This window comes from Macaca mulatta, chromosome 19 (genome assembly GCF_049350105.2).
Source record: "Macaca mulatta isolate MMU2019108-1 chromosome 19, T2T-MMU8v2.0, whole genome shotgun sequence".
Classification (NCBI taxonomy): Eukaryota; Metazoa; Chordata; class Mammalia; order Primates; family Cercopithecidae; genus Macaca; species Macaca mulatta.
In genome coordinates this window covers 44,504,496-44,528,145 of record NC_133424.1, presented here as the reverse complement: position 1 = coordinate 44,528,145, position 23,650 = coordinate 44,504,496, and the positions used below count along the sequence as shown (strand labels likewise).

General features: G+C 57.5%; 2 protein-coding genes across 25 annotated transcripts in view; one reads left to right on the top strand and one right to left on the bottom strand.

The window, feature by feature from the left end:
• The first annotated feature begins 3,656 nt into the window (after positions 1 to 3,656).
• On the top strand, positions 3,657 to 21,419 carry SLC7A10 (solute carrier family 7 member 10). 5 transcript variants are annotated; one of them, XM_077982060.1, is made up of 12 exons: positions 3,692 to 3,948; positions 14,147 to 14,351; positions 17,095 to 17,201; positions 17,424 to 17,549; positions 17,618 to 17,771; positions 18,272 to 18,341; positions 18,526 to 18,649; positions 18,735 to 18,838; positions 19,166 to 19,262; positions 19,448 to 19,597; positions 20,589 to 20,766; positions 21,053 to 21,419. In XM_077982060.1, exons 1-12 carry the CDS (start codon positions 3,798 to 3,800, stop codon positions 21,111 to 21,113), a joined length of 1,527 nt encoding a protein of 508 aa, XP_077838186.1. In that variant the 5' UTR covers positions 3,692 to 3,797; the 3' UTR covers positions 21,114 to 21,419. The 5 variants fall into 5 exon arrangements, with proteins under 5 accessions (XP_028695784.1, XP_077838186.1, XP_014978994.2 ...); XM_015123508.3 differs by having other exon boundaries at positions 17,050 to 17,201; XM_077982059.1 differs by lacking the exon at positions 18,272 to 18,341.
• Positions 21,420 to 22,441: 1,022 nt separating this feature from the next.
• The window catches only part of LRP3 (LDL receptor related protein 3), a 34,910-nt gene continuing 33,701 nt past the window's right edge, over positions 22,442 to 23,650 (bottom strand). For 11 of the 20 annotated variants that reach the window (XM_077976192.1, XM_077976195.1, XM_077976194.1 and 8 more), the window contains 2 exons: positions 23,377 to 23,509; positions 22,442 to 23,094 (listed from right to left, as the gene is read on the bottom strand). In XM_077976192.1, coding sequence (XP_077832318.1) covers positions 22,507 to 23,094; positions 23,377 to 23,509 — 721 coding nt within the window. In that variant the 3' untranslated portion in view covers positions 22,442 to 22,506. 20 annotated transcript variants of the gene reach the window in all.

Here is a 23,650-nt window from a genome sequence, read left to right as displayed (position 1 = left end):
TAGAAAGACCCAAACTAATACCCGATGCACCTGTTCAGGAGTTTAACAGTCATTGGACATCCTCTTTTGGGAAGCACCTATTTAAAGTCCTTTTTTTTTTTTTTTTTGAGATGGAGTCTCACTCTGTTGACCAGGCTAGAGTGCAGTGGCATGATCTCAGCTCACTTCAACCTCCGCCTCATAGGTTCAAGTGATTCTCCTGCCTCAGCCTCCCGAGTAGCTGGGACCACAGGCACTCACCACCACCCTCCAGCCAATCTCTGCATTTTTACTAGAGACGGGGTTTCACCATGTTGGCTAGGCTGGTCTCAAACTCCTGACCTCAAGTGATTCACCTGCCTTGGCCTTCCAAAGTGCTGGGGTTATAGGCATGAACCACCATGTTTGGCCTATTTTAAAACTTTTTTCCGTTGACTTGATACATACTTTTCAATACAAGTTATATGCTTATATTTTTAGATATAAGTCCTTTATCAGCCATATGTATTGAAATAACTTCTCTCATATGTGGTTTACTCATTCCTCTTTAATCATGTTTTTTGACCCACAGAAGTTTCTCATATTAATGTAGTCCAATCTGTCACTTTCTTACTGTGTTTCTTGTGTCTAAGAAAATGTATCTATTATCTCCCCTAAGTTTTCTTCTAACAGCTTTGTTGTTTCACATTTCACACCTACATTTCACATGTACATCACCTGGGACTGGTTTTAGAGTATAATGTAAGGGTGACATTAAAAGGGTTTTGGTTTTTTCCTTCAACATATAGATCCACCACCACTTATTGAAAAGCCTGTCCTTTCTCCACTGTTCTGCAATATCAACTTTGTCATAATAAACCAGGATGGGTCTGTTTCTGGATTTCTGTTTTCTTCCACCGATAGATTTGTTTCTCTTTGCATCAATGCCACACTGTCTTCCTTACTGTAGTATAAGTATTCCAGATTTGTTCTTCTTCACATACTTTTTAGAATCAGCTTGTTGAGTTTCATCCCTCCAAAAAAGCCTTGTAATCAACAACAAAGTTGTCTGGTGCTTTGATCAAAATTACATTGGATGTATTTATCAATTCTATAGATCAATGGGGAGACCAACATCTTAAATTTCAATCCATGAACATGGTATATCCCTCCATTAACTTATGTCTTTAACAATTTCTCTCAGAAATGTTTTGTAGTTTCTTGCATAAAAATTGTACACGTTATTCACTAGATTTATTCTTAGGTATTTGATTTTATGCTATTATTAATCTCATTTTCTAATTATTGCTAGTATATAAAATACAATTAGTTTTTGTATATTAAACTTCTATCTAGTGACTTTGCTAAATGAACTTATCTTCCTTAAATTAACCTGTAATTTTTTTTCCTACTTACTGAATCACATCACATGTGAATGGCAGCTTTATCGCTCCCTTTCCTATCTTCATACCTTTTTACTTATTTTTCTTGCCTTATTGCTCCGGCTAGGACCTCCAGTACACAATTGTATAGAATATTGATGAGTGCCAACATCCCTTCTCATTTCCAATCTCAGTAGAAAGCATTCAAATTTTCACCATTAAACATGATGTCAGCTGTAGGGTTTTTGTTTGTTTCTTGGTTTCTTGGAGATTTGTTTTTAGATAGACACTTTTATCAGATTAAGGAGGCTCTCTTCCATTTCTATTTGCTAAGAGTTCTTTTGTTTGTTTAAATCACGGATGACTGCTTTTTGCATCTGTTGAGGTTTTCCTTTTTTCTCTCTATTATTACGGAGAATCACGCTGACTGGTTTTTGGATGGTAAACCAATCCTACTAACCTTTTGTTCCCATTGAAGTTTGCAGGTTCTAGTTCAATTCCACGAAAAGGACCTCCTGAGCTATGGGGCCTGGCCGACAACATACAAACTCCATCCTGTGCAAAGCTGTAGGCCGATCTTTCCCCCACAAACCCATACTCCACATTCCAGGTCCCAGAGAGACACCCTCCAAAACCACAGGCTTCAGAGCTGCGAGGCTTGGGCCAGCCCCTGCCCCTTGGCAAGCTGCCCCTGACTGCACCAGCCCTGGCTAGACCCTCTCCCAGCAGACCCTAGAGTTGCAAGGGCAACTGAGGGGCTGGGGATAGTCAAACCAGAAGGTCGAGGCCCCTGGCCCCTAACACCCGCGACAATCAGGGGTCTCCGGAGCCAGGGCTGCTCCCAACCTGCGCGAGGCTCCTTTAAGAGATTCGGCCTCTGAATGGTCTCTGGGGCTGGAGGTGGAGGGCGCCAAGAATGCCGGACTCCGACGACAGAAGCGAGAGGGATGCAGCTTCGCCGGGTGGCCTCCCCCTCTGCGTCCACCCAGCACGTCCACCTTGGATCCTCCAGCTCCTACTCCTACCCCAAGTCCCCGCCCCCAACTTCGAAGCTCCTGTACGCCTGCAAACGCCGGCCCCGCCCCGCTCCCACCTCCACGCTCCGCCCCTGCCCGGGACCCGCCCCCGCCCCCGCCCCTTCCCACCCGGGTCCACCCTGCGGCCGTCGGACCCCTGGCAGGGACCCAGCAAACCCAGAGGCCGCCACTGGGGGGGAGGACGGGGCGCCCGGCGCGGCCTCATCCACATGCAGGGGACGGCGCGTCGCGGCGGCCGCCAGGAAGAAACAAAGGCTGTTCCGCCGCCTGCAGCACCGTGCCAGGCTCGCCCCGCCCGCCGCCCCGGTGGCCCCGACGCGGCCCTCCTGGATCTGCTCCGCCGGCCTCAACTGCACAGTCCGGACGGCTTCCGGGAGGAGGCAGCCTCCCTCGGATCCCGGCACGCCCGACCCTCTCCCGCGACCACAGCCTCCTTCTCCATGTCCCCCCAGGCATTCAGGTCGCCTGGCCTCCTTGAGCCGGGCTGGATCGCGGGGGACCGGCACCAGAGACACGAGTTCTAGTCCGCTGAGCCCTCACTCTGACCTGGGACGAGGATCCAGTAGTGGGGACCTCGGGCCAGAGGTGGCCCAGAGCCTGGTGGGGTGGGAGAGCAGTGTCCAGGACTCCTCACGGGCCTTGAGTCCCTGTGATGAGAATGAGGGCCCCCGAGATCTTCACCTCGACCCTCAGGCCTTTGATCCAGGGTGCATAGGACACCCAGACCCCTCAGAGGAGTTCCAGACCTCAACCCCCACCCCTCCTGAGGTTGTCCGCCTGGGAGCCAAGGGGGCACGAGGAAGGGTTTGGCCTCAGCCCTGCACTTGCTTGGCGATCGCTACTAATCTTTGGGCCTCAACTTCCGCCTGTAGAATGGACTCACCCTGGGAGCTGTCTCCTACACACACACACACACAGACACACACACACACACCCCATGCAGGCATGGAGTACGAAAGGGAGCACGCACTGGATGCCCACATGCGGCCAGCTCCTATTCTTGCCGTCCCCCTCGGCCTCCCTGAGCGCAGGGATTGTCTTGTCTCGGAGCTCTGCTCCCCTACCCCGCCCCAAGAATGGATGTAACTCAGGCAACTGGAGGGTCCCTTCCTTCGCCCAACTGGGAAGTCCTTCCTAGATCTGCCCCAAGTCCTCTCCTTCCTTCCCAGGCCGGGACTGGGGGAGGGGGCGTTCCCTTTAAGGGAGGCGGGGGAGGGGGCTGCGGGCCGGCCCTCCTTCCGCCCCTCCCGGGCCCCCGCCACCCGGGGGCCCCAGTCCCGGGCCCCGCGCCAGCGCATGCGCCCGCCTGTGGGCGCTGTCCCGACTGCGAGGGCCGTGAGCTCACCGACCGACAAACGGACGGGCGGCCGGCCGGACAGACGGGGCAGCGCAGGGAGCGGGAACGCGGCGGGACAGCGACATGGCCGGCCACACGCAGCAGCCGAGCGAGCACGGGAACCCCAGCCCTGCGCCCTCGCCCTCCCAGGTCCCAGGCCCCGTCCCCGGCGCCTCGGAACGAGTGGCGCTCAAGAAGGAGATCGGGCTGCTGAGCGCCTGCACCATCATCATCGGTGAGCGGGACCCAGGTGGGCGGGCGCCGGGCGGGCGGAGGCCGAACGAGGGGCGCCGCCTCTCCGGGAGCTCGGACGGGTCTGCCTGGGGAACCTGCTCTGGCCTCAGAGAGCGCTACGACTGCTGGGAGGGCAGGGGCTGCTGGCCCAGGGTGCCAAAGCTCCGTGTTCCCACCTCCCTGCCGCCTATACCTGGGGGAGTTTTGGGTCCGTCCACCGCTGGACTCTTCCTCCTGACTCGATTTTGCTGCGGGGCTTTTGCAAGGCAGTTACCCTCAGTTTCCTCATCTGTGAAATGGCCATGACCGCAGTCCTGCAATTAGCGCAGGAACTTGACCAGTGTAGGGGCTGGTCAGGCTGCGGCAGGCTGAGCTCCCCAAGTTCTGGACTGTGGGTCGTCAGTCTGAGTACCTACTGTGGGCAGGGTCCAGGTGCCACGCAGTGCAGTGACTTATTCTTGGAAAGCAGGAGGGCCTGTGAGTAGAGTGAACAAGCTCGCAGCCGGCGCAGAGGGGATGTTCAGAGCAGGCAATGACTGCAGGGTTTGGCAGCAGGGCCCAGGAGAGGGAGCGGGTTAGCCAGCAATTGGGGGAAGGGGGCAGCAGTGGGCAGACCCAGCCTGCAGAAGGCCGGCTGCTCCCTGGGCTGGGATCCTGGTGGGCACTGGGCACTCGCCTGGTCTGGAGGCCCTGGACTCCAAAGTCTCCCTCTGAGAATGGGTCCAAAGTCCCCACCTGAGAATGGGTCCATGTCCTCCTGCCCCCACATAGGGGTTTCTGGGTAGGCAGAGAGCTCAGGGGTCATGGGAATGGCAGTGGTATTTTTCCACTCTGTCCCAAGTCATGGATACTGACTAATCCAGACTTATTTCTTTGTCTACACAGGGTGCCTCTGAGCCCCTCCAGGGAGGGACAGGAGAGATGGTTTGGGGGGATGAGTAACTGGGGCCTCGACTGTTCTCACCTTACTGCCAGCCAGTCTTCCTGGTCCCCTGCCAGTGTGAGCCGCTTGTGTCTTCACTGTCCTCCTACCCTCAGACCCCTGGAGATGGAGAAAGTTTGGAGGCTTAGTAGGGCAGACCCAGCATCTTCACCTCGTCCTCTCCCACCCCCACATTAGCAGCTCTTCCCATCCAGAGTCGCCCCTGAACACAGCCCCTGGCCAGGTCACTCCACCATCTCACCGCCTCCCCTTAGAATGCTGCCTCCTGGGCCGGGCGCGGTGGCTCAAGCCTGTAATCCCAGCACTTTGGGAGGCCGAGACGGGCGGATCACAAGGTCAGGAGATCGAGACCATCCTGGCTAACACGGCGAAACCCCGTCTCTACTAAAAACACAAAAAATTAGCCGGGCGAGGTGGCGGCGCCTGTGGTCCCAGCTACTCGGGAGGCTGAGGCAGGAGAATGGCGGGAACCCGGGAGGCGGAGCTTGCAGTGAGCTGAGATCTGGCCACTGCACTCCAGCCTGGGCGACAGAGCGAGACTCCGTCTCAAAAAAAAAAAAAAAAAAAGAATGCTGCCTCCTAGAACCTGGTCCGGACCTGGCCCTGGGAGCTTCTTGGCCTAGGATGCCCCTGCCTGACAGACGGTCTGCTGGAAGGAAGGGCTGGTTCCAGGGATTTGGCCAGGGTGCTGGTTAGAGCTTTTTCTTGGCCCACACCCCCTCCAGGAACTGTCCTCCAGGGAAGGGGAAGCTCACACCATGAGTGGGTCATAGGATTGAGACCAGGCCTAGAGCCAGCTACAGCGCCAGGCAGGTGCAGAGAGACACAGCTCTGCCTGGGCTCCTCAGCTAAGCCCAGCATCCTTGACCTGTCTTCCTACTCTATCCCCTCCCCACATCCCATCCTCCCCAGGCCACAGGGAGGCTGCCTGGCTCCTCTCTTCCCAGAAGGGGGCCCCAGTGGTGGTGGTGGTGGTGGTGGCGGCGGCGACAGTGGTGGTGGTGGTGGTGGTGGTGGAGGTGGTGGTGGTGGGAGTGGAGAAGGTCAACTCCACCATCACCCCCTCCTTTTCTAGGACAGACTCTAAGTTTCCCATGCAGCCCAGGTCTGCCCTGACAGCTCCCCCACCCTTCAGTTCCTTCCTGCTGTGCCAAGTCCACCACCTTGGCCTCCAAACCTTGAAGACTGAGCCAGGGTGAAGGGCCACTTGGCCAACCAATTCAGCTACAGAACCCAAGCCCAGGGCACTCAGTGGTGGTCTTGGGGAGCCTTGGTCTTGGCCTGGCCTGGGGAGCCTTGGAGGGTTACAGCAGGCAGGAGGCTGGACGGGGCAGGAAAAAACAAGGAGAGATCGACCTCAACCAGAAGGTGATAGGAGGTGGGGACTGGGCAGATGAGGACTGAGCTGGGGTCTGCACTGCCTTCCCCACCTTAAGTCCTAAGGGTCTCCCCTCCCCAGCCCACCCTACCTTTCTGCCCCAGGTGGGCTCACTCTCTCTCCACCAATACACTGGGGAGCCTGGTCAGAATCAAAAATGTCTGCAAAGTGTCATATTTTAGCTCTAAAAGTCTTAAAAACTTGACATCCTGCTTCATCTTTCTTTCTTTCCTTCTTTCTCTCTTTCTCTTTCTTTCTTTCTCTCTCTCTTTTTCCCTCCCTCCCTCTCTCTCTCTCTCTCTCTTTCTCTCTTCTTTCTTTCTCTTTTTTTTTTTTTCTGAGACAGAGTCTGGCTGTGTCCCCCAGGCTGGAGTGCAGTGCCGCAATCTTAGCTCATTGCAACCTCCGCCTCCAGGGTTCAAGTAATTCTCCTGCATCAGCCTCCTGAGTAGCTGGGATTACAGGCACGCACCACTGTATCCAGCTAATTTGTTGTATTTTCAGTAGAGACAGAGTTTTACCATGTTGGCCAGGCTGGTCTTGAACTCCTAACCTCGAGTGATCTGCCTGCCTCGGCCTCCCAAAGTGCTGGGATTACAGGTGTGAGCCACCCTGCCCAGCCAATGTCCTGCTTCATAATCTACCTTGGTTTGTTACTATTACTGAACATGTTATTTCCAAAACTTCCACAGCGACCCTCCCAGGAGATCCTATCACTCTCTCCCACATATACCCTCTGCTCCAGCTCAGACTGGGAAGTGAGGCTTTCGAAAATGGGAAGACCTGGAAGAGCAGGCTATGGGCCGGCGTGAGACTCACGTCAAGTGTGTTTAGGGCAGTGCCCGCCGGCCACCGCAAGCGCAGATGGAAGGGAATCGGCCAGGCTGGAGGAAATAGAACTGGCTGGGGCAGGGGCTCTGCAGGACGTGGTCACATCCAACATTTGTTCAGAAAAACACCTCTTACTACCTTATGAAAACGTGTTCTTCCATTATCTCATTTGAATCTCATGCCCACCTTGCAGGGTGGGAATTTTTATACCCATTTTACAGAGTGGAAACTAAGGTTGGAAGTGAAATGATACTGCTCCAAGTGGTAGGCTCAGGATTCGGAACCAGATTTGGACTCTATTCCCAATCCGGTGCCCTTTATTATTTTATTTTATTTTATTTATTTATTTTTTTTTTGAGACGGAGTCTCCCTCTGTCGCCCAGGCTGGAGTGCAGTGGCCGGATATCAGCTCACTGCAAGCTCCGCCTCCCAGGTTCACGCCATTCTCCTGCCTCAGCCTCCCGAGTAGCTGGGACTACAGGCACCCGCCACCGCGCCCGGCTAGTCTTTTGTATTTTTTAGTAGAGACGGGGTTTCACCGGGTTAGCCAGGATGGTCTCGATCTCCTGACCTCGTGATCCGCCCCTCTCGGCCTCCCAAAGTGCTGGGATTACAGGCTTGAGCCACCGCGCCCGGCTATTTTATTTTATTTATTTTATTTTATTTTATTTTATTTTATTTTATTTTATATTTTTAAGACAAGGTCTTGCTCCATAGCACAAACTATAGTGCAGTGGCATGCTCATAGCTCACTGCAGCCTCGACCTCCCAGGCTCAAGCAATCCTCCCACCTCAGCCTTCCAAGCAGCTGGAACCACAGGCGCCTGCCACCATGCCTGGCTAATTTTTGTATTTTTTATAGAGACTGGGTTTTGCCATATTGCCCAGGCTGATCTCAAATTCCTAGACTCAAGTGATCCTCCCACCTCAACCTCCCAGAGTGTTAGGGTTACACCGTGCCCAGTCCTGGTGCCCTTTACACTGTTCTGATGCTGGGCAAATTGGGGCTAGAGTCAGAGCCCTTGATGGGGGAGGACTGGGGACTGAGCTGGGAGTTTGTCCAACTAGGCTTCACTGAGCTCCTATCCTACTCCACTACGGGTGGAGAAACAAACAGATGGCCAGGGAAATCTGCCTCCCCCTCGGCGGCTGGACTCATAGGACCTCTCATACTGACCCAGGAACCTCGGCCAGCTCCCTCGCAGGATCCACAACTCAGGGAACACACCCAGGTCCTCCAAAGTGGGAGTCCCCCCTGGGTCTGCTGACCAGGCCCTTCCTCTGCTCTCTCTTTGACTTTAGAGTCCAGCTCCTGCAGGGGTTTGTGGGCCAGATGTGTGTTCAGGGACTCAGGAGTTGACGTCATGAACCTCATCTCCTCAGGAACCAATCCCTGCTCACCCAGCCTCAGCCAGGACCCTCCCTGGTCTCCAGGGCTGCAGGTGGCTGGGCTTCCCAGGGGGGTGGACCTCTGCAGAACCCCAGCCCCTCTTCACCGGGGCACTGGGAACTGGGCACTGGGAACTGTGCAGGGCTTGCCTGTTCCCCACCACACTCCCATTTACAGGTAAGGAAACTGAGGCAACCTGCCCTGGGCTCAGATACCCTCAGTGTGCTCCGGGACCACTATTCAACCACTACATACTGAATGGTGTCAGGCACTGGCTTACGTGCCAGAGACACTATGGGGGTCAAGACAGACAAAATCCATCTTCTGGAGCTGCCATCCCGGTGTGGGAGTCACGCAAACAAGATGAACAAGCTGAATGCGTGTCTCGTTAAGTGCTGAGACCAGACAGTGAAGCCAGGAAGGAGGATGGAGAGAGCCAGGGTGTGGGATCTCAGGTTGGAAATGAGCTGAGATCTGGGGTGGGGTTCAGTGTGAGCAGGGCATTGCAAGCTATGTTAAGGGCATTGCCTTTTGTTCGCTGTGAGGCAGGAACTCTGGGCTTTGAGCAGAGGGGTGATGGAATGGGGCTAGCAGGACTCACTATGGAGAAGAGGCAGTGGGGGGAATAAGTGGGAGGAGGAGGAAGGCCATTCAGAAGGCTACCTGGGTCTCCCCGGGCAAGAGACCACAGTGGCTCAGGGCAGGGCGGTGGCCATGGTGGTGTCAGAGGAGGTTCCATTCTGGATGAGTTTGGAAGATGACAGCCAAAGGATTTGTGATGGAATGCATGTCCTGGGGGAGAAAGAGAGGAATCGTGGGTGACTCAAGGTTGTGGTCCAAGCAATTGGGAGGATGTTTTGCCATTTATTGATCAGGGAAGACTGAGAGGAGCACTTTGTGGGCAAGGAGGTGAAAGTCGGGAATTCCATTTTGAACATGGAAAGTCTATGATGTCCGCTGCTGAGTGGTTCGTTGCATACACAGATTTCATTTAGCAGAGCGGTCTATGCTAGGGATATAAATTTAGGAGTTGCCAGCAGAAGTCAAGGTAATAGACGAGGTCTATCTATCTATCTATCTATCTATCTATCTATCTATCTATCTATCAAGAAAGCATAGAAAGAAAAAGAAGAAGCCCCAGGACTGAGCCCTGGGCACCCAGTGTCTAGAAGTCAAGCAAGATAAGGGATTCTGAAAAGGAGAAGCCGGTAAGGCTGGGGGAGGCCAGGAGGCTGAGTGAGGAGGAAGCAATCCACTTGCCACATGTTGCTGATGAGTCAATAACGTGGCCTGGGGCTCGACGGTTGCATTTGGCAACGTGGAACTCACTGGTGACCGTGAGAAGCCTCAGCCAGGAGACAGGGCCCCGGGCGAGGTTTGCTTGGCTGGGCTGGCTGGGCTGAATGAGCTGGAGAGGGCTGCGCACTTCCGCTCATCTCCTGTCTCCAAAGGAAAGTGGGTTAGGCTGGAGGCGGCTGCTGGCCAAGTGGCAGTTCCAGGCACATCCTGGATGTCCCCACTCACCTCCCTGGGGTGCTGCCCAGACCTCAGAGGTCACAGTCGTCGTCCCTTAAAGGTATCTGACACAGGCCTGCTGTGAGGACGTGAGGACACCCGTGCGTTTGGCGGGGTAGGCTTCACCCAGGCCTCAGCTGGTCACCCCGCGGTGTTGGGGTCCCTGAGACTCAGGTCTCAGAGGAAAGATGGGGCTGCCTAGGGTGTCTCCAAGGCAGATGGCAGTGCGTAGTGAGATCCAAAAGCACTTTCCATGGCCTCTGATGTGCCAGACGGGATCAAGATAATGCCTGCATCGAATAAAAGAATCCCTTTCCAGCCATCATCCAGGTACCACGGCTGTGGGGCGACATCCAGATTGCAGGGGCCAAGGTGACTGGTCAGGGAGAGCTTCCTGGAGGTGGTGTTGCTTCAGGGAGACCAGTGAGCTGGGGAGAGGCCTACCACAGTGGGGGACAGGGCCCCTGAGCAGACTGTTTCCGTGGCCCAGCACAGACATGCAGGGTGCACCCTCCCTGCTGAAGTCAGGGTTGGACTAGCCCTCTGCTGCCCCCTAGCCCAGTGGCCCCACCTGGCAAATGGGGAAACTGGGGCTCAGAAGGGCAGTACTAGCCTGAGTCACACTGTCGGGTGCGGAATGTGCTTCAAGGCATGAGGACTGGTGCCAGTGTCCTGGCCCGACAGGCCCTCCCTGCCGCCTCCCCAAATCAGACTGCACATTCCCCACACACACCACGGGAAGTGGCTCGCTCTGCAACTTGACCTCCACGGGCCGCCCCTGTGACCTCCGTGGTCTGCCACTGCCTCCAGAAATAGGTCAGCGTGCACCACAGTGGCCACGGGGAACAATGGCCCTTTCTTCGTTCCTCCAAGAAGCCGAGTAAGCCCCATCAGGCCAAACATCTTAATGTGATAAAAGCTACCCAGCGAAGGCTCAAGGAAGAGGGGCAGGTGGTGGAGACTCTGGGAAGGATGACTTGGGGGACACTCACTTCCTCGCCTACCTGCCCGGAGCTCTGGCCCCTGGAGGACCTGCAGGGACCACTGAGCTGTCATCCCACTGGGTGGACAGGAACGTAGAGGCCTCAGAACCCGCATGTCTCTGGTCAGCCATGGGTCAGACACCCAACAGGGGCTCGGTGGTATCTCCAGGCCCATCCTGCGCCCCCTCATCCTGTTCCACTCTGAGTTCCTGCCCCTTTAAACCAGGTTCCCCCAAGGGCTGGGCCTCTTCCTTGCTGCTTCCGGAACCAGGTAGATCTGCTTGGCTGAAATACGGAGTCTGGGAAGGGAGACCCTCCCTCACCACTGGGAGGAACCCCGGCAGCCCCCTTCCAGCTCCACTGATCTGGCTGGGCATGGTGGCTCAAGCCTGTAATCCCAGAACTCTGGGAGGCCGAGGTGGGTGGATCACTTGAGGTCAGGAGTTCAAGACCAGCCCGGTCAACATGGCAAAACCCCATCTCTACTAAAAGAAAAAAGAAAAAAAAAAGAAAAAAGAAATCCACCAGTCCCTCCCACACCCTTCCTATAATCACTGGAGCATTGGAGGCCCCCATCCCTGTCCACAGCCCCCTCCCTCCTCCATGCCCAAGCCCGAAGCCCCGGCTGCTCCATGCGGTGCCCCACCCACCCTTCACGGTGCCAGGAGCAGCCAGTGTGGGGGGTGCATGATGTGATTTTCTGCCCCCTTCAAACATGATCCTGGGGGAGATGCTGCGAGTGGTCTAGGCCTAGAGGGAGAAACCCCTAAGGACCTCAGAGACACCGGCTAACACCTATGGTCCTTTGAGTCACAAGGGAGGAAGTCCTGAACTGTGGCCTGAGGCCACGTGTTCAAAACAATAGTGGCCTCCCCACCCCTGGCGAGCCCAGTATCCGAGTCTTCAGCCACTGGGCACGAGGCTAGTGATACGGCCCTGGAAGATCGGGTGCCAGATATGGCTTCCCCCGGAGCTCCACCCAGGAGGCCCCGCCAAGGAGAAGCATGGTGGGCTCTCTGCAGGGTGGGTGGCGCAGGGCCTGGGATGCTCCCAGCGTGAACATGCTCAGCTCCTTCCAAGGCCACCCAGTCCCCGCTGGCTTCCAACCTCCCTGGCTTTCGGCAAATCCCACTCCGCCAGGTCCTGAGAACAGAGGCCCTGCTGCCGGATGGAGGGAACTCAAAGGCTCTTTAGAAACCTTACAGCCCACCCAGGCCTGGACCCCGCTGCCAGATGAGGGAGGCACTTCTCTCCCCCGAGAAGTAGACTAAGGGTACAGCTTACCTCTGGGGGTTGAGGCACGGGAATTAGTGCATCCTTATCTGGATGTATTTAGGGCTCCTGGGATGTGACTGGAAAACCGAGTGGGGCGTCGTAGCTGTCCAGACTGGAAATCTGTGTCGGCCGGGGCGGGGGCGGGGGGGCGGTGGGGGAGCACCGTGGACAAGGAGTGAATACAAATTGGCGGCTACAACCGTGTCCTTATCCAGCCCCCTGTGGGCCCGGCAGGTGGAGGAGGCGGGCTCCGCTCTGAAGGAGATGGACCCGTCCTCTCAGGACCTGGTCTGGTGTGGCTACTGCATAGAGGCCGAGCCGCAGGTGCTACCAGGGCTGTTTGTTCATAGCGCCCGAGGTTCCGGGTTTATTTCTTCTTGGACAGGCCCTAGTACAGATCTCCAGTGAGGTTACCTGATTCATGTCCACAGGTGGTGAGATCCATATAACCCAGAACATTGTCCCTCTTTGCGGAGCTCAGGGCTCAGCAGGCACTCCGAGTCTTGCTCATCCTGGGAACCCGTTCTACAGACCACAGCTGGCCCCTCTGAACGTTTCCCATCATGTCAGAAAGCAGAGGGGCCAGGCACAGTAGCTCTCGCCTGTAATCCCTGCACTCTGGGAGGCCAAAGTGGGTAGTCGATTGAGCCCAGGAGTTCGAGACCAGCCTCGGCAACATAGCGGAACCCCTCAAGTCTACAGTTTTTTTTTAATTAGCCAGGTGTGGTGGCACTCACCTGTAATTCTAGCACTTTGGGAAGTCAAGCAGGGAGGGCCACTTGAGCCCAGGAGTTGGAGACCAGCCTGGGCAATATAATGAGACCCTGTCTCTACAAAAAGTTAAAAAAAAAAAAAAAAGAAAAAAGGCTGGGTGTGGTAATACACCTGGAGTCCCAGCTACTAGGGAGACTGAGGTGGGAGAACCTCTTGAGCCCAGGAGTCCCAGGCTGCAGTGAGCTATGATCGCACCACTGCACCCAGCCAGGGTGGCAGAGCGAGACCCTGTCTGAATGAAAGAAAGAAGGCCGAGCACAGTGGTTCACGCCTATAATCCCAGCACTTTGGGAGGCCGAGGCGGGTGGATCACTTGAGGTCAGGAGTTTGAGACCAGCCTGATCAACATGGTGAAACCCCGTCTCTACTAAAAAAAATACAAAAAATATTAGCCAGGCGTGGTGGCTCACGCCTGTAATCCTACTACTTGGGAGAGGCTGAGGCGGCAGAATTGCTTGAATCCAGGAAGTGGAAGGAAGAAAAGGAAAGAAAGATGAGAGGAGAGGAGAGGAAACTGAAGGAGGAAGAGAAGCCCAAACCTGATGTGGTCACAGAGGGCTTCATGGAGGAGGTGCTACTTCCTGAGCCACTCCATGAGTTTGGACTTTGGCCGGTGGGAAAGCGGCAGGAGAGTGGTTGAAGTCCTATGTTAGCGGGCTGGAGGCAGGACAAGTGGCTGCAGGCTGATACGCCTGGGGCTCTGAGTAGACGTGAGGGTTGAGCATGGGCCTTGTGGGGTGCCTGGAGAGCCACCGTCTGCCATCACACAGGTAGTTCAGCCTCCTCACTTTGCTGGCCCCGCCTCACAGGGGCAATGGAGGGCTGAGGAAGTCAGATGAGGCCCGTCTCTGGCAGAGGGGCCTGGCCAGCTGGATGAGGTGCCATTTCCCATGTCAGGGACTGAGGAAGGGGCAGATAATAAGCCCAGAATGGCACTTGCCAGGCTTGGGGGCCAGTGGCATTCCACACCTCCAGCCCACTTCCTGCCTCCTCCTCCTCCAGGAAGCACCCTGGGCTCTCTTCCTCCTGGCAGCAGGCAGATCCCCACACGGAAGGCCAGGCTGTGAAGGGGACCCCAGGCCTGATGCCTCCCCATCTCTCCCCCAACAGGGAACATCATCGGCTCGGGCATCTTCATCTCGCCCAAGGGGGTCCTGGAGCACTCGGGCTCCGTAGGTCTGGCCCTGTTCGTCTGGGTCCTGGGTGGGGGCGTGACAGCTCTGGGCTCCCTCTGCTATGCAGAGCTGGGAGTCGCCATCCCCAAGTCCGGCGGGGACTACGCCTACGTCACAGAGATCTTCGGGGGCCTGGCTGGGTGAGTGTGGGGCACCAGCGGGTACACACCCTCTCAGAAACGGGATGGCCAAATGAGCCCTGGCGTCCGTTTCCACTCCTGCTTCCGGCTTCCTAGGGAGGTCGTGGGGATGGATGGAGAGAAGGGTGTGCGGGTGCTGCACAGCCTTCTGAGGCCAAGGCAGGTGGAACTGAGGCCCACCCCACCCCACTGATGTGTGTTGGGCACTCCTATAGGCCTCTGGGCATCTCTGAATCTCCTTTAAAATAGAGGTCCCTCTGAACCCCACCCCCTGCCTTATACTCAAGGAGAGGGGATGCTTACTGTCTGAAACCCCTAGGTAACATGAGTGCCCAGGCGAGGAGGGGCCTCGTTTTTGGTAAACCCATATGTTGCATGAGGAGCAAGGAGGGAAGTGTGATATTCTTATCATATACCCTGCATGAGGTGCCCCCTTTTTTTTTTTTTTTTGAGACAGAGTCTTGCTCTGTTGCCCAGGCTGGAGTGCAGTGGCATGATCTCAGCTCACTGTAACCTCTGCCTTCCGAGTTCACGTGATTCTCCTGCCTCAGCCTCCCGAGTAGCTGGGATTATAGGCGCCCGCCACCGTGCCTGGCTAATTTTTTTGTATTTTTAGTAGAGACCGGGTTTCACCATGTTGGCCAGGTTGGTCTTGAACTCCTGACCTCAGGTGATCCACCCACCTCAGCCTCCCAAGTGCTAGGATTACAAGAGTGAGCTGCCGCGCCCGGCCAGAGGTCTCCTTTCCATAGCACTCTGCTATCCTTCCTTCATTCACCAGGGAACATTTGCTGAGCACCTACTGTGAGCCTGGGGGTGGAGAGGCAGTGATAGAAATGCCTGTCACTGTACTCAAGCTGCTCACAGAACAGAGAGGAAGCAGCCCCTTAAATGGGATTAAGGCCTGGAGGAGCCTTGCTTTGAGAGTGTGTGCAAGAGGCAGCAGCCACACAGCAAAGAGAATGGTGTGCGCCACCTAGGGAGAACTCCCAGGAAAGCAATGCTTGCCCGGAGGCTGGGAGGAAGAGAATTTTCCCCGCCTGGCCTAGCTGACCAGTGAGGAAAGCATCCCAGGACGGGGGAAGTGTGAACAGAGGGTGTGGTGGCCCAGACGAGCGCAGGGAGTCTGCTGTAGCTAGAGGTGAGGTCAGGTTGGGTTTGCGGCAGGTACCGGAGCTTGGAGAGCATCGGGGGATTGAAGCTGTTGTATTTGTTCAGCTGCATTGTGGCAAGAGCCGCAAAGGTACAGGCAGATTCTAAAATCATTTAGGAGCCTGATTCGAGAGGACTGGGCAGCCAGCTTGGGAGAGGTGGGTGCAGCCAGAGTGGCACCCACTTCCCTACTGAGAGGCTCCTAGATGGTCTGGAGCTCAGAGGAAAAGTCTGGGCTGAAATTTACAAAGTTTGGTTCTGAGGGATATGAGCCAGGGGTCCTTAACTGGGCAGCCTTGCATGGGGGGACCTGCCAGGGCTTGCATGCCACTCTGGGTGCGTCTCTGGCACTCTCCTCTGGGGAGAGGGTCCTCAAAGGGGCTGGGACCCAAGAAAGCAGAATAATCATGCTTCAGGCCTGGAGAGGACATTCGGGAGAGAGAAGAGGGCCAGGACCTCATCCCTGGGCACAGAACATGGAGGGGGTGGGCAGAGGGGATGCCTGGCAGGGGAGGAGGGCCAGGGAGCTAGGATGTCCCAGAAGCCGAGCGGGGATGATTGTGCAGAGCAAGGGGCAGGTGATCCAGAGATGGCTGATGTCCCCGATGAGGCAGTCCTCTCCCTGGAGGGCTGGCCAGGGGCTAGGACCACCCCCAAGGGCAGACCCACCCCTGGGTGCAGGAGAGCCCCTGAGAACATGTCAGACTCACAGCCTGGGTACCCTGCAGAGGCAAGATTTAGGTAGAAGGGGCATCCATCACTCTCCACGCCCAGCCAGGGCTCTTGGTGAGGTCTAGTCTCTGCACCCCATAGGTCTCCCTCAGGGGGACACAGCTCGGAGTCACCCATCTTCAGCCACAGTACTCTGCGAGAGCCAGGGCTGAAGCTGAGAGGTCTGGGGACAGAGACCCTGGCTCAGGAAACAGCCTGCATCCCATGGGGAGCCTAGTTGTCATTAGAAAAGTGTTCGGTGGCTGGGCGCAGTGGCTCATGCCTGTAATCCCAGCACTTTGGGAGGCCGAGGCAGGCGGATCACGAGGTCAGGAGATCGAGACCATCCTGGCTAACACGGTGAAACCCCGCCTCTACTAAAAATATAAAATATTAGCTGGGCGTGGTGGCGGGCGCCTGTGGTCCCACTGAGGCTGAGGCAGGAGAATGACGTGAACCCGGGAGGCGGAGGTTGCAATGAGCCGAGATCATGCCACTGCACTCCAGCCTGGGCAACAGAGCGAGACTCCGTCTCAAAAAAAGAAAAGAAAAGAAAAGCGAGTGTTTGGTGCCCATGTTGTTCCCAGCGCCTGCCCCACAACAACACTGTCAATGTTTAAGTACGTGTAACACCTTCTCTGTTAAAACAGTCTATCAATGCAGCCACAAGACCTTAACAAGGTCAACCCTGCCTCCCTGGACTGGTGCCAGCCTCTGGCAGCCTCGCCAGCCCCCGGGTGCCGGGCCCAGGGCAGCCCTGCTGCACACATCAGGGCCGGGTTGGCTGGGAAGGGCTTTGGGCCGCCTGAGCCACTCCCGCCCCCGCTCCTTCCAGCTTTCTGCTGCTCTGGAGCGCCTTTCTCATCATGTACCCCACCAGCCTGGCTGTCATCTCCATGACTTTCTCCAACTACGTGCTGCAGCCCGTGTTCCCCAACTGCATCCCCCCTACCACAGCCTCCCGGGTGCTGTCCATGGCCTGCCTGAGTAAGTGTTCCCCTTGGGCCGCTGTCCCCAGATCAGCCGCCTGCCTGGCCCCACCCTGTCCTGAGTGGGAGGATAGAGGGGTGAGATTTCCCTTTGGACCTGGGGTTCTTGCATTCCAGCTGCTGGAGGGGGTGCCATTCTTAGGCCACCTGGGCTGGACTTGGCCATGGTCCAATGTAAAAGGTCCTGGCCTCAGCGCCCACCCCCCACTTCCCTCCGCAGTGCTCCTGACGTGGGTGAACAGCTCCAGCGTGCGCTGGGCCACGCGCATCCAGGACATGTTCACAGGCGGGAAGCTGCTGGCCTTGTCGCTCATCATCGGCATGGGCCTTCTCCAGATCTTCCAAGGTAGGGCCGAGTGGGGGTGAGGGCCGGGCTGGGGAGATAGTGCTGACCCCCGACTTCTGGGCCTCCAGGACACTTCGAGGAGCTGAGGCCCAGCAATGCCTTTGCTTTCTGGATGACGCCCTCCGTGGGACACCTGGCCCTGGCCTTCCTCCAAGGCTCCTTCGCCTTCAGTGGCTGGAACTTCCTCAACTATGTCACTGAGGAGATGGTTGACGCCCGAAAGTGAGTGGGGCCCCCAACCAGGCCCTGGGAAGCATCCAGGCCCTCTGGTGGGAGAGGCAGCCTCTCCGCTCAGCTCCACTGCCACCCGAGGCTCAGGCTGGTCCTCGGTGGCCCACGCCTGTTGCCCTGCAAAAATGGCCCCGGAAAGATAGCCGGGGGGCTTGCATTCTAGCCTGGCCCTGTTTTCTCTGGCTATGGACACATCACAGACCCTTGCAGGGCCTCAGAAAGGCTGAATATCATCATCCTGCTGTAAATAGATCCAGAAATTTGCATTTGGCCTAAAATTATGCATATGCACACAATATGGTCCCTACGAATGAAGCCAATGACTGCGTCTGATGCTCAGCCAGGGATCTCGACAGTGAACCTTTGCAGCTGAACGAGCTGGGACTGGAGAGTTCCAGGAAGACTCTGGGTCTACGGACTGGGCTCTGGGGCCATTTTGGGGAATTTTCCAGGCTGATTTTGGCTGTATGCAATTTTGTCTTTCTGCACAGACATCAGACCGTGTCCTCAGGATGTGATGGGGCCCCTTCCCCATCTCCCATCCTACCAGCCTGTGTCCAGGTGGGGATGGGGCAGGGCAGACAGCAGGGTCCCCTTGTCTCACACAGCACTGCTGCCCCCTTTCCTGCCCCAACACCCCCAGCAGACACAAGAGATGGAGACTCTGAGCCTCTCCCGTGGCTGGGTCTCCGGGGTCCTGCACCCTCAGGAGGTGACGCTGACACACTCCACTGCCTGTCCCCAGGAACCTACCTCGCGCCATCTTCATCTCCATCCCACTGGTGACCTTCGTGTACACCTTCACCAACATCGCCTACTTCACAGCCATGTCCCCCCAGGAGCTGCTCTCCTCCAATGCGGTGGCTGTGGTGAGTGGGCCCTTGCTCGGTCCCTGGCTCCTGCCCAGGCCCCTGCCCCGGCCTCACACACAGCCTCTCTCCTGTGCCCACCCAGACCTTCGGGGAGAAGCTGCTGGGCTACTTTTCTTGGGCCATGCCCGTCTCTGTGGCTCTGTCAACCTTCGGAGGCATCAATGGCTACCTGTTCACCTACTCCAGGTGACTACACTGGGGAGACGTGGGCATGGGGAGGGAAGGTTGGGCACAGGTGTGCGCAAGTCATGCGGGGGGGGGCCAGAGGAAGGGAAACCTGTCAGGGGCAGGGATCCGCCTGAAGCTAGGGTGATGATCCCACCAGTAACAAGTGTCTGATCACAACTGAAAGGCAAAGAAAGCAAGAGGGAGGCAGGTTGAACAAGGTGAAGAACTGCCCGGTGGGGCTGCTGGGCCCAGAGTGGGAGATCAGAGGCGACAGCTTAAGAGGGACATCAGGTCCAGAGCTGAGACCCAGGAAGTGGCCGGTGCCCATCTCTGCCCCAACACTAGGCTATGCTTCTCTGGAGCCCGAGAGGGGCACCTGCCCAGCCTGCTGGCCATGATCCACGTCAGACACTGCACCCCCATCCCCGCCCTCCTCGTCTGTGTAAGTTGGGGGACCTGGGCCAGGCAGGGTGTGGAGGCAGGGCTACCCGGCAATGCAGGACCTTCCGGGTAATGGCAGGGGTGAGCCATTCCGGGTTGGGGGTGTGGGGTGGGGCCAGGGCTCATCCTGTAGGGGTGACAGGAGGCAGGCTAGGGGCCGGCCATCAGCCCCAGGTCCTCTCCCAGTGCGCGGCCACAGCCATCATCATGCTCGTGGGCGACACGTACACGCTCATCAACTACGTGTCCTTCATCAACTACCTCTGCTACGGCGTCACCATCCTGGGCCTGCTGCTTCTGCGCTGGAGGCGGCCTGCGCTCCACAAGCCCATCAAGGTGAGGTCCTGGGACGGCTGGGCCCCGTGCTGGGTGCTGCCAGAGCCACCCCTGTATCCACAGTGGGCACCAGAGGCAGGTGGGATGGGAGGTGCCAGCTTTTGTGGAGTGTTGGGCCCTGCTCAGGGCCCTCTGTGCACTGAGGCATCCACTCCTCATAGCAGCCCCATGAGGACAGAGCTGTGAATGCTCCCAGTGTACAGATGGGGAAAATGAGGCTCAGGACTGGGTGCAGGGGCTCATGCCTATCCCAGCACTTTGGGAGGCTGAGGTGGGAGGATTGCTGGAGCCCAGGAGTTTCAGACCAGCCTGGGCAACATAGCGAGACTTCCTCTCTGCAAAAAAATTAAAAATGAAAGGATTAGCCTGGTGTGGTGGTGCGCACCTGTGGTCCCAGCTACTTGGGAGGCTCAAGTGGGAGGATTGCTTGAGCCTGGGAGGTCGAGGCTGCAGTGAGCGGTCCTAGGGCCACTGCACTCCAACCTGGGTGACAGAGGGAGACCCTGTCTCTAAAAAAATAAATAAATAAAAATTAAAGAAAATGAGACGGGAACTGTTCAAGGTAACAAAGGCTGCCAGGATTCCACGGGCCCCCAGAAAAACAGAAGACCATAGCCTGAGCTAAAAGCAAAGCCCCCCCAGTGTGTGTATAAATCCTTATATGGAGAAGTGCTCGGTGCCTGAAATGTGAAACACCAAAAAATCACTGACCTCCGGCCAAGTGCAAGCGTCAAGTCCACACACAACTGCTGTGTGGAACTCGGTGCCGCTGAGACTTTGAAAAATCCTCAGCAAAACTGGCCAACAGCCTGACGCATGAACTGGCCTCAGACACACTGGGCTGTCGCCAAGAGGAGGGGTAGGTGGGTGCAATTGCCGTTCAGGCTTCAGCTCCCAGGGAAGGGAGGAAAACTCCCCAGACCCTCAGGGGTCAGGGGTACAGACAGCTGGGGGTCCTGCACCATCGGTGTTTCTGCTCCCCCTTCCCCAGGTGAACCTTCTCATCCCCGTGGCATACTTGGTCTTCTGGGCCTTCCTGCTGGTCTTCAGCTTCATCTCCGAGCCTATGGTCTGTGGGGTCGGCATCATCATCATTCTTACGGGGGTGCCCATTTTCTTTCTGGGAGTGTACTGGAGAAGCAAACCAAAGTGTGTGCACAGACTCACAGGTGAGCCGGGCAGCCGCAGGTCACCCGGCACAGAGGGCCGGGGCCTGGAAACGGGACCTCCTTCTTAGAGGCTCACCCCAGAGCAGGGTGTCCTAGCAGCTGAGGTGGGAACACAGGGCCCAGCTGCGGCCACATGTCTCTTCCCAAGATGTACCCAAAGTTTCCAGAACCATGTGTACCGACGGAACAGCTCCCTGAGGACCCCTGCCCGAGGGGAGGTGTCCGGAGCTGGGGGTGACCCCTATCCCGAGAGGTCAGGCCCCAAGGTCCATCTGTCTGTCCTCAGAGTCCATGACACGCTGGGGCCAGGAGCTGTGTTTCGTGGTCTACCCCCAGGATGCCCCTGAAGAGGAGGAGAATAGCCCCTGCCCACCCTCCCTGCTGGCTGCCACAGACAAGCCCTTGAAGCCACAATGAGATGTTTGTAGAGACTAAAGCAGTTGTTTCTGTTTACATGTTGTTTATTGAGGAGGCGTTTTGGCAAAAAAGTTTTTGTTTTTGTTTTTGTTTTCTGGAAAAAAAAAAAAAAAAAAGATACGACTCTTAGAAGCCTGTTTTAAGGAAACCCTGAAATGTGGACTGGGTTTCCTGTCTTAGCGCTGCCCTGCTAGCTTTTCCTGAAAAAGCCTATAAATAAACAGGGCTGGCTGTTCGCTCGTGCTGTGGGGAGTCCATGATGGGCACAGATGGGAGTGGTCGGGGCGTACCTCGGTGGCTGCACACACGTTGCTGGCCGGGAAGATGCCATGACAGGCCCTGGAGGAGACTCTCGACATTAGGGGGCTTTGCTGCTTGACACAGGCGCTCCCTACCATGGCACCGAGTCCCCCTGCCCTAAAGGGACGTCGAGGGGAGCAGCTCAGTCCGCCCCTCCCCCAGGCCCCTCGATGCCAGTCTGAGCTTGGCCACCTAGGAGAGCTCAGGGGCTCCCAGCTGGGATCGTCTTTCTTCTCATAAACCACCACAGAGTGAAGGTCAGGACTTCAGAGCCCACAGTCTCACCCTGGCTTACAGGTGGGGAAACTGAGGCCCTGAGCTAGGATGGAGCAGATGTGGCCACTGCTGTTGGTGTCTCGGCTTCTCTGTCCCCAGAAAGCACAGAGCAGCATGTCCTGGGGGCTTTGAGGCCTGCAGGGAACTCCAGGGGCTTCCTGTATGCCAGGTATACACCCCAGCCCCGCCACAGTGCCCAGGAGATTGGACCCTCAAGGAAGGCAAAGGGCACCTGCCTGGTCAGGGGCCTGAGGGCTTGGCAGGAGCTGCCCAACCCAGGTCCTCCAGGGGCCTTGCTGAACAGGAAGAGGGTGAGGCATGGGCAGAACAGTCACCACGGATGAGACCCAGCGTCCCCGTGGCCCAGCCCCATCCTCATGACAGCTCCCAGCTCCGTGGGCGGCTGGTGCCACTGCAGGGCAGATGAAGCAAAAAAGCTCTGGTCCTCTGCTTCTTTGGAAATGGGTTCCCAGAATGAAGTGGGGGGAGAGAAGTGAGACCCCAGGGTGCTTGTGTACGCTGGGATCCTACAGACGGGCTCACCGCTCCGCCCTTCTCCCCACCGTTCAGTCCCAGAGCTCCCGCCCACCATGCCCACCAGTGCAGCCAGCTGGCTGAGGGCCCAGCCCCTCCGCTGGGGTCCCCGGAGGGCCTCTCCATAAGAAAGGACGCAGAGGCAGGGTAGAAATGACTGTGTATTCCCTGGTTACAAAGCGGGGCTGTGGCGGTCACCAGCGAACCCGGCGGTCAACAGACCAACAGGGCCTCGTCATCGCTGGCCTCCAGCATTGGGGAGCAAGGGGGCGGGGGGCTCCTGCAGACCCCCAGTGGCTCTGGCGAGTGGGGGCCCAGGGTGCTGCTGGCAGTGGAGGCCTGGGGGTGCGGGTCCTGGGCTGAGCAGGGCTCCCGAGGTGCATCCACAGGAGCTGGACCGTCTGCCAGTGGCTCCCTGCAGACCTTTCTGTCCTTGTCCACAGGCCTGCACTCTGGGTCTCGCAGGCCTGATGGCAAGGGTGGCCCTGAAGGTCCCACCTCCGGTGCATGGCTGGGGGCACTGGGGGGCCCATCTCCGGCCACCCTGGGGCTGCCTGTGTCCGTGAGCGGTGCTGGGGGGTCGGGGGCAGCCCCTGGAGCAGGCTGGAGGAACCCATCACCCAGCACGGTCTGTGAGGGGCGTGCTGCGGTCAGCAGTGGGATCTGGCCTCGGGGCACCCGCGGCCGGTGAAAGAGCCGGTTCCAGAGGCGGCCGAGGCGGCGGCGGGAGGGCCCCCTGCGGGAAGCGTGCCGACGCATCTGTCTCCGCATGGCTGTGCGAAGATTCTGCAGCACAGAGGCCTGTGGGGTGGGGCGGGGTGGGGCGGGGTGGGGCGGGGTGGGGCGGGGTGGGGCAGGGGGATGCGGCTGAGGGGGCGGCCAGGCTGCTCAGGGGCAGGAGTCAGCACACCCCCAAGGGACCTGAGACCCAAGAGACCACCTTGTCCATCCTCCCACCTGGCCATGGGCCCCCAGGTCACCCTGCCCAGGCCTTGCCTCCCACTCCTGTGACCGCTGGACCAGCCTCCTCCACACACTGTCCCACCTGGCCCCAGAGGGGCCTCGCGCCCTCCAGGGGCTCACCTGGGAGGCACTGTAGACAGGAAAGTCTTCCACGGGTGGAATGAGGCCCTGCGCGATGAGCTGACCATAGGATGGAGGTGCCTCCCGCCGCACGAACTCAGCCTCCAGGCGCGTCATCTGGGTCTCGAAGGCCCTGGAAGCGGTGGGCAGAGGGCGACATGGCTGGGCTGCCCGGGACCTGCAGCAGCAACAGGATTCCGGGTCCACCCTCCACCCAGACATCCCAAAATGTAGGGACCCCAGTGTGCACAGGGCAGCCTCCACGTAGCTGGTC

Coding starts and splice junctions, on each gene's coding strand:
- SLC7A10 (XM_015123507.3), top strand. CDS start 3,798: ATGGCCGGCCACACGCAGCAGCCGAGCGAGCACGGGAACCCCAGCCCT. Junction 14,352..17,049: donor ATCTTCGGGGGCCTGGCTGG/GTGAGTGTGGGG, acceptor CGCTCCTTCCAG/CTTTCTGCTGCTCTGGAGCG. Junction 19,263..19,447: donor TCCCCGCCCTCCTCGTCTGT/GTAAGTTGGGGG, acceptor GTCCTCTCCCAG/TGCGCGGCCACAGCCATCAT.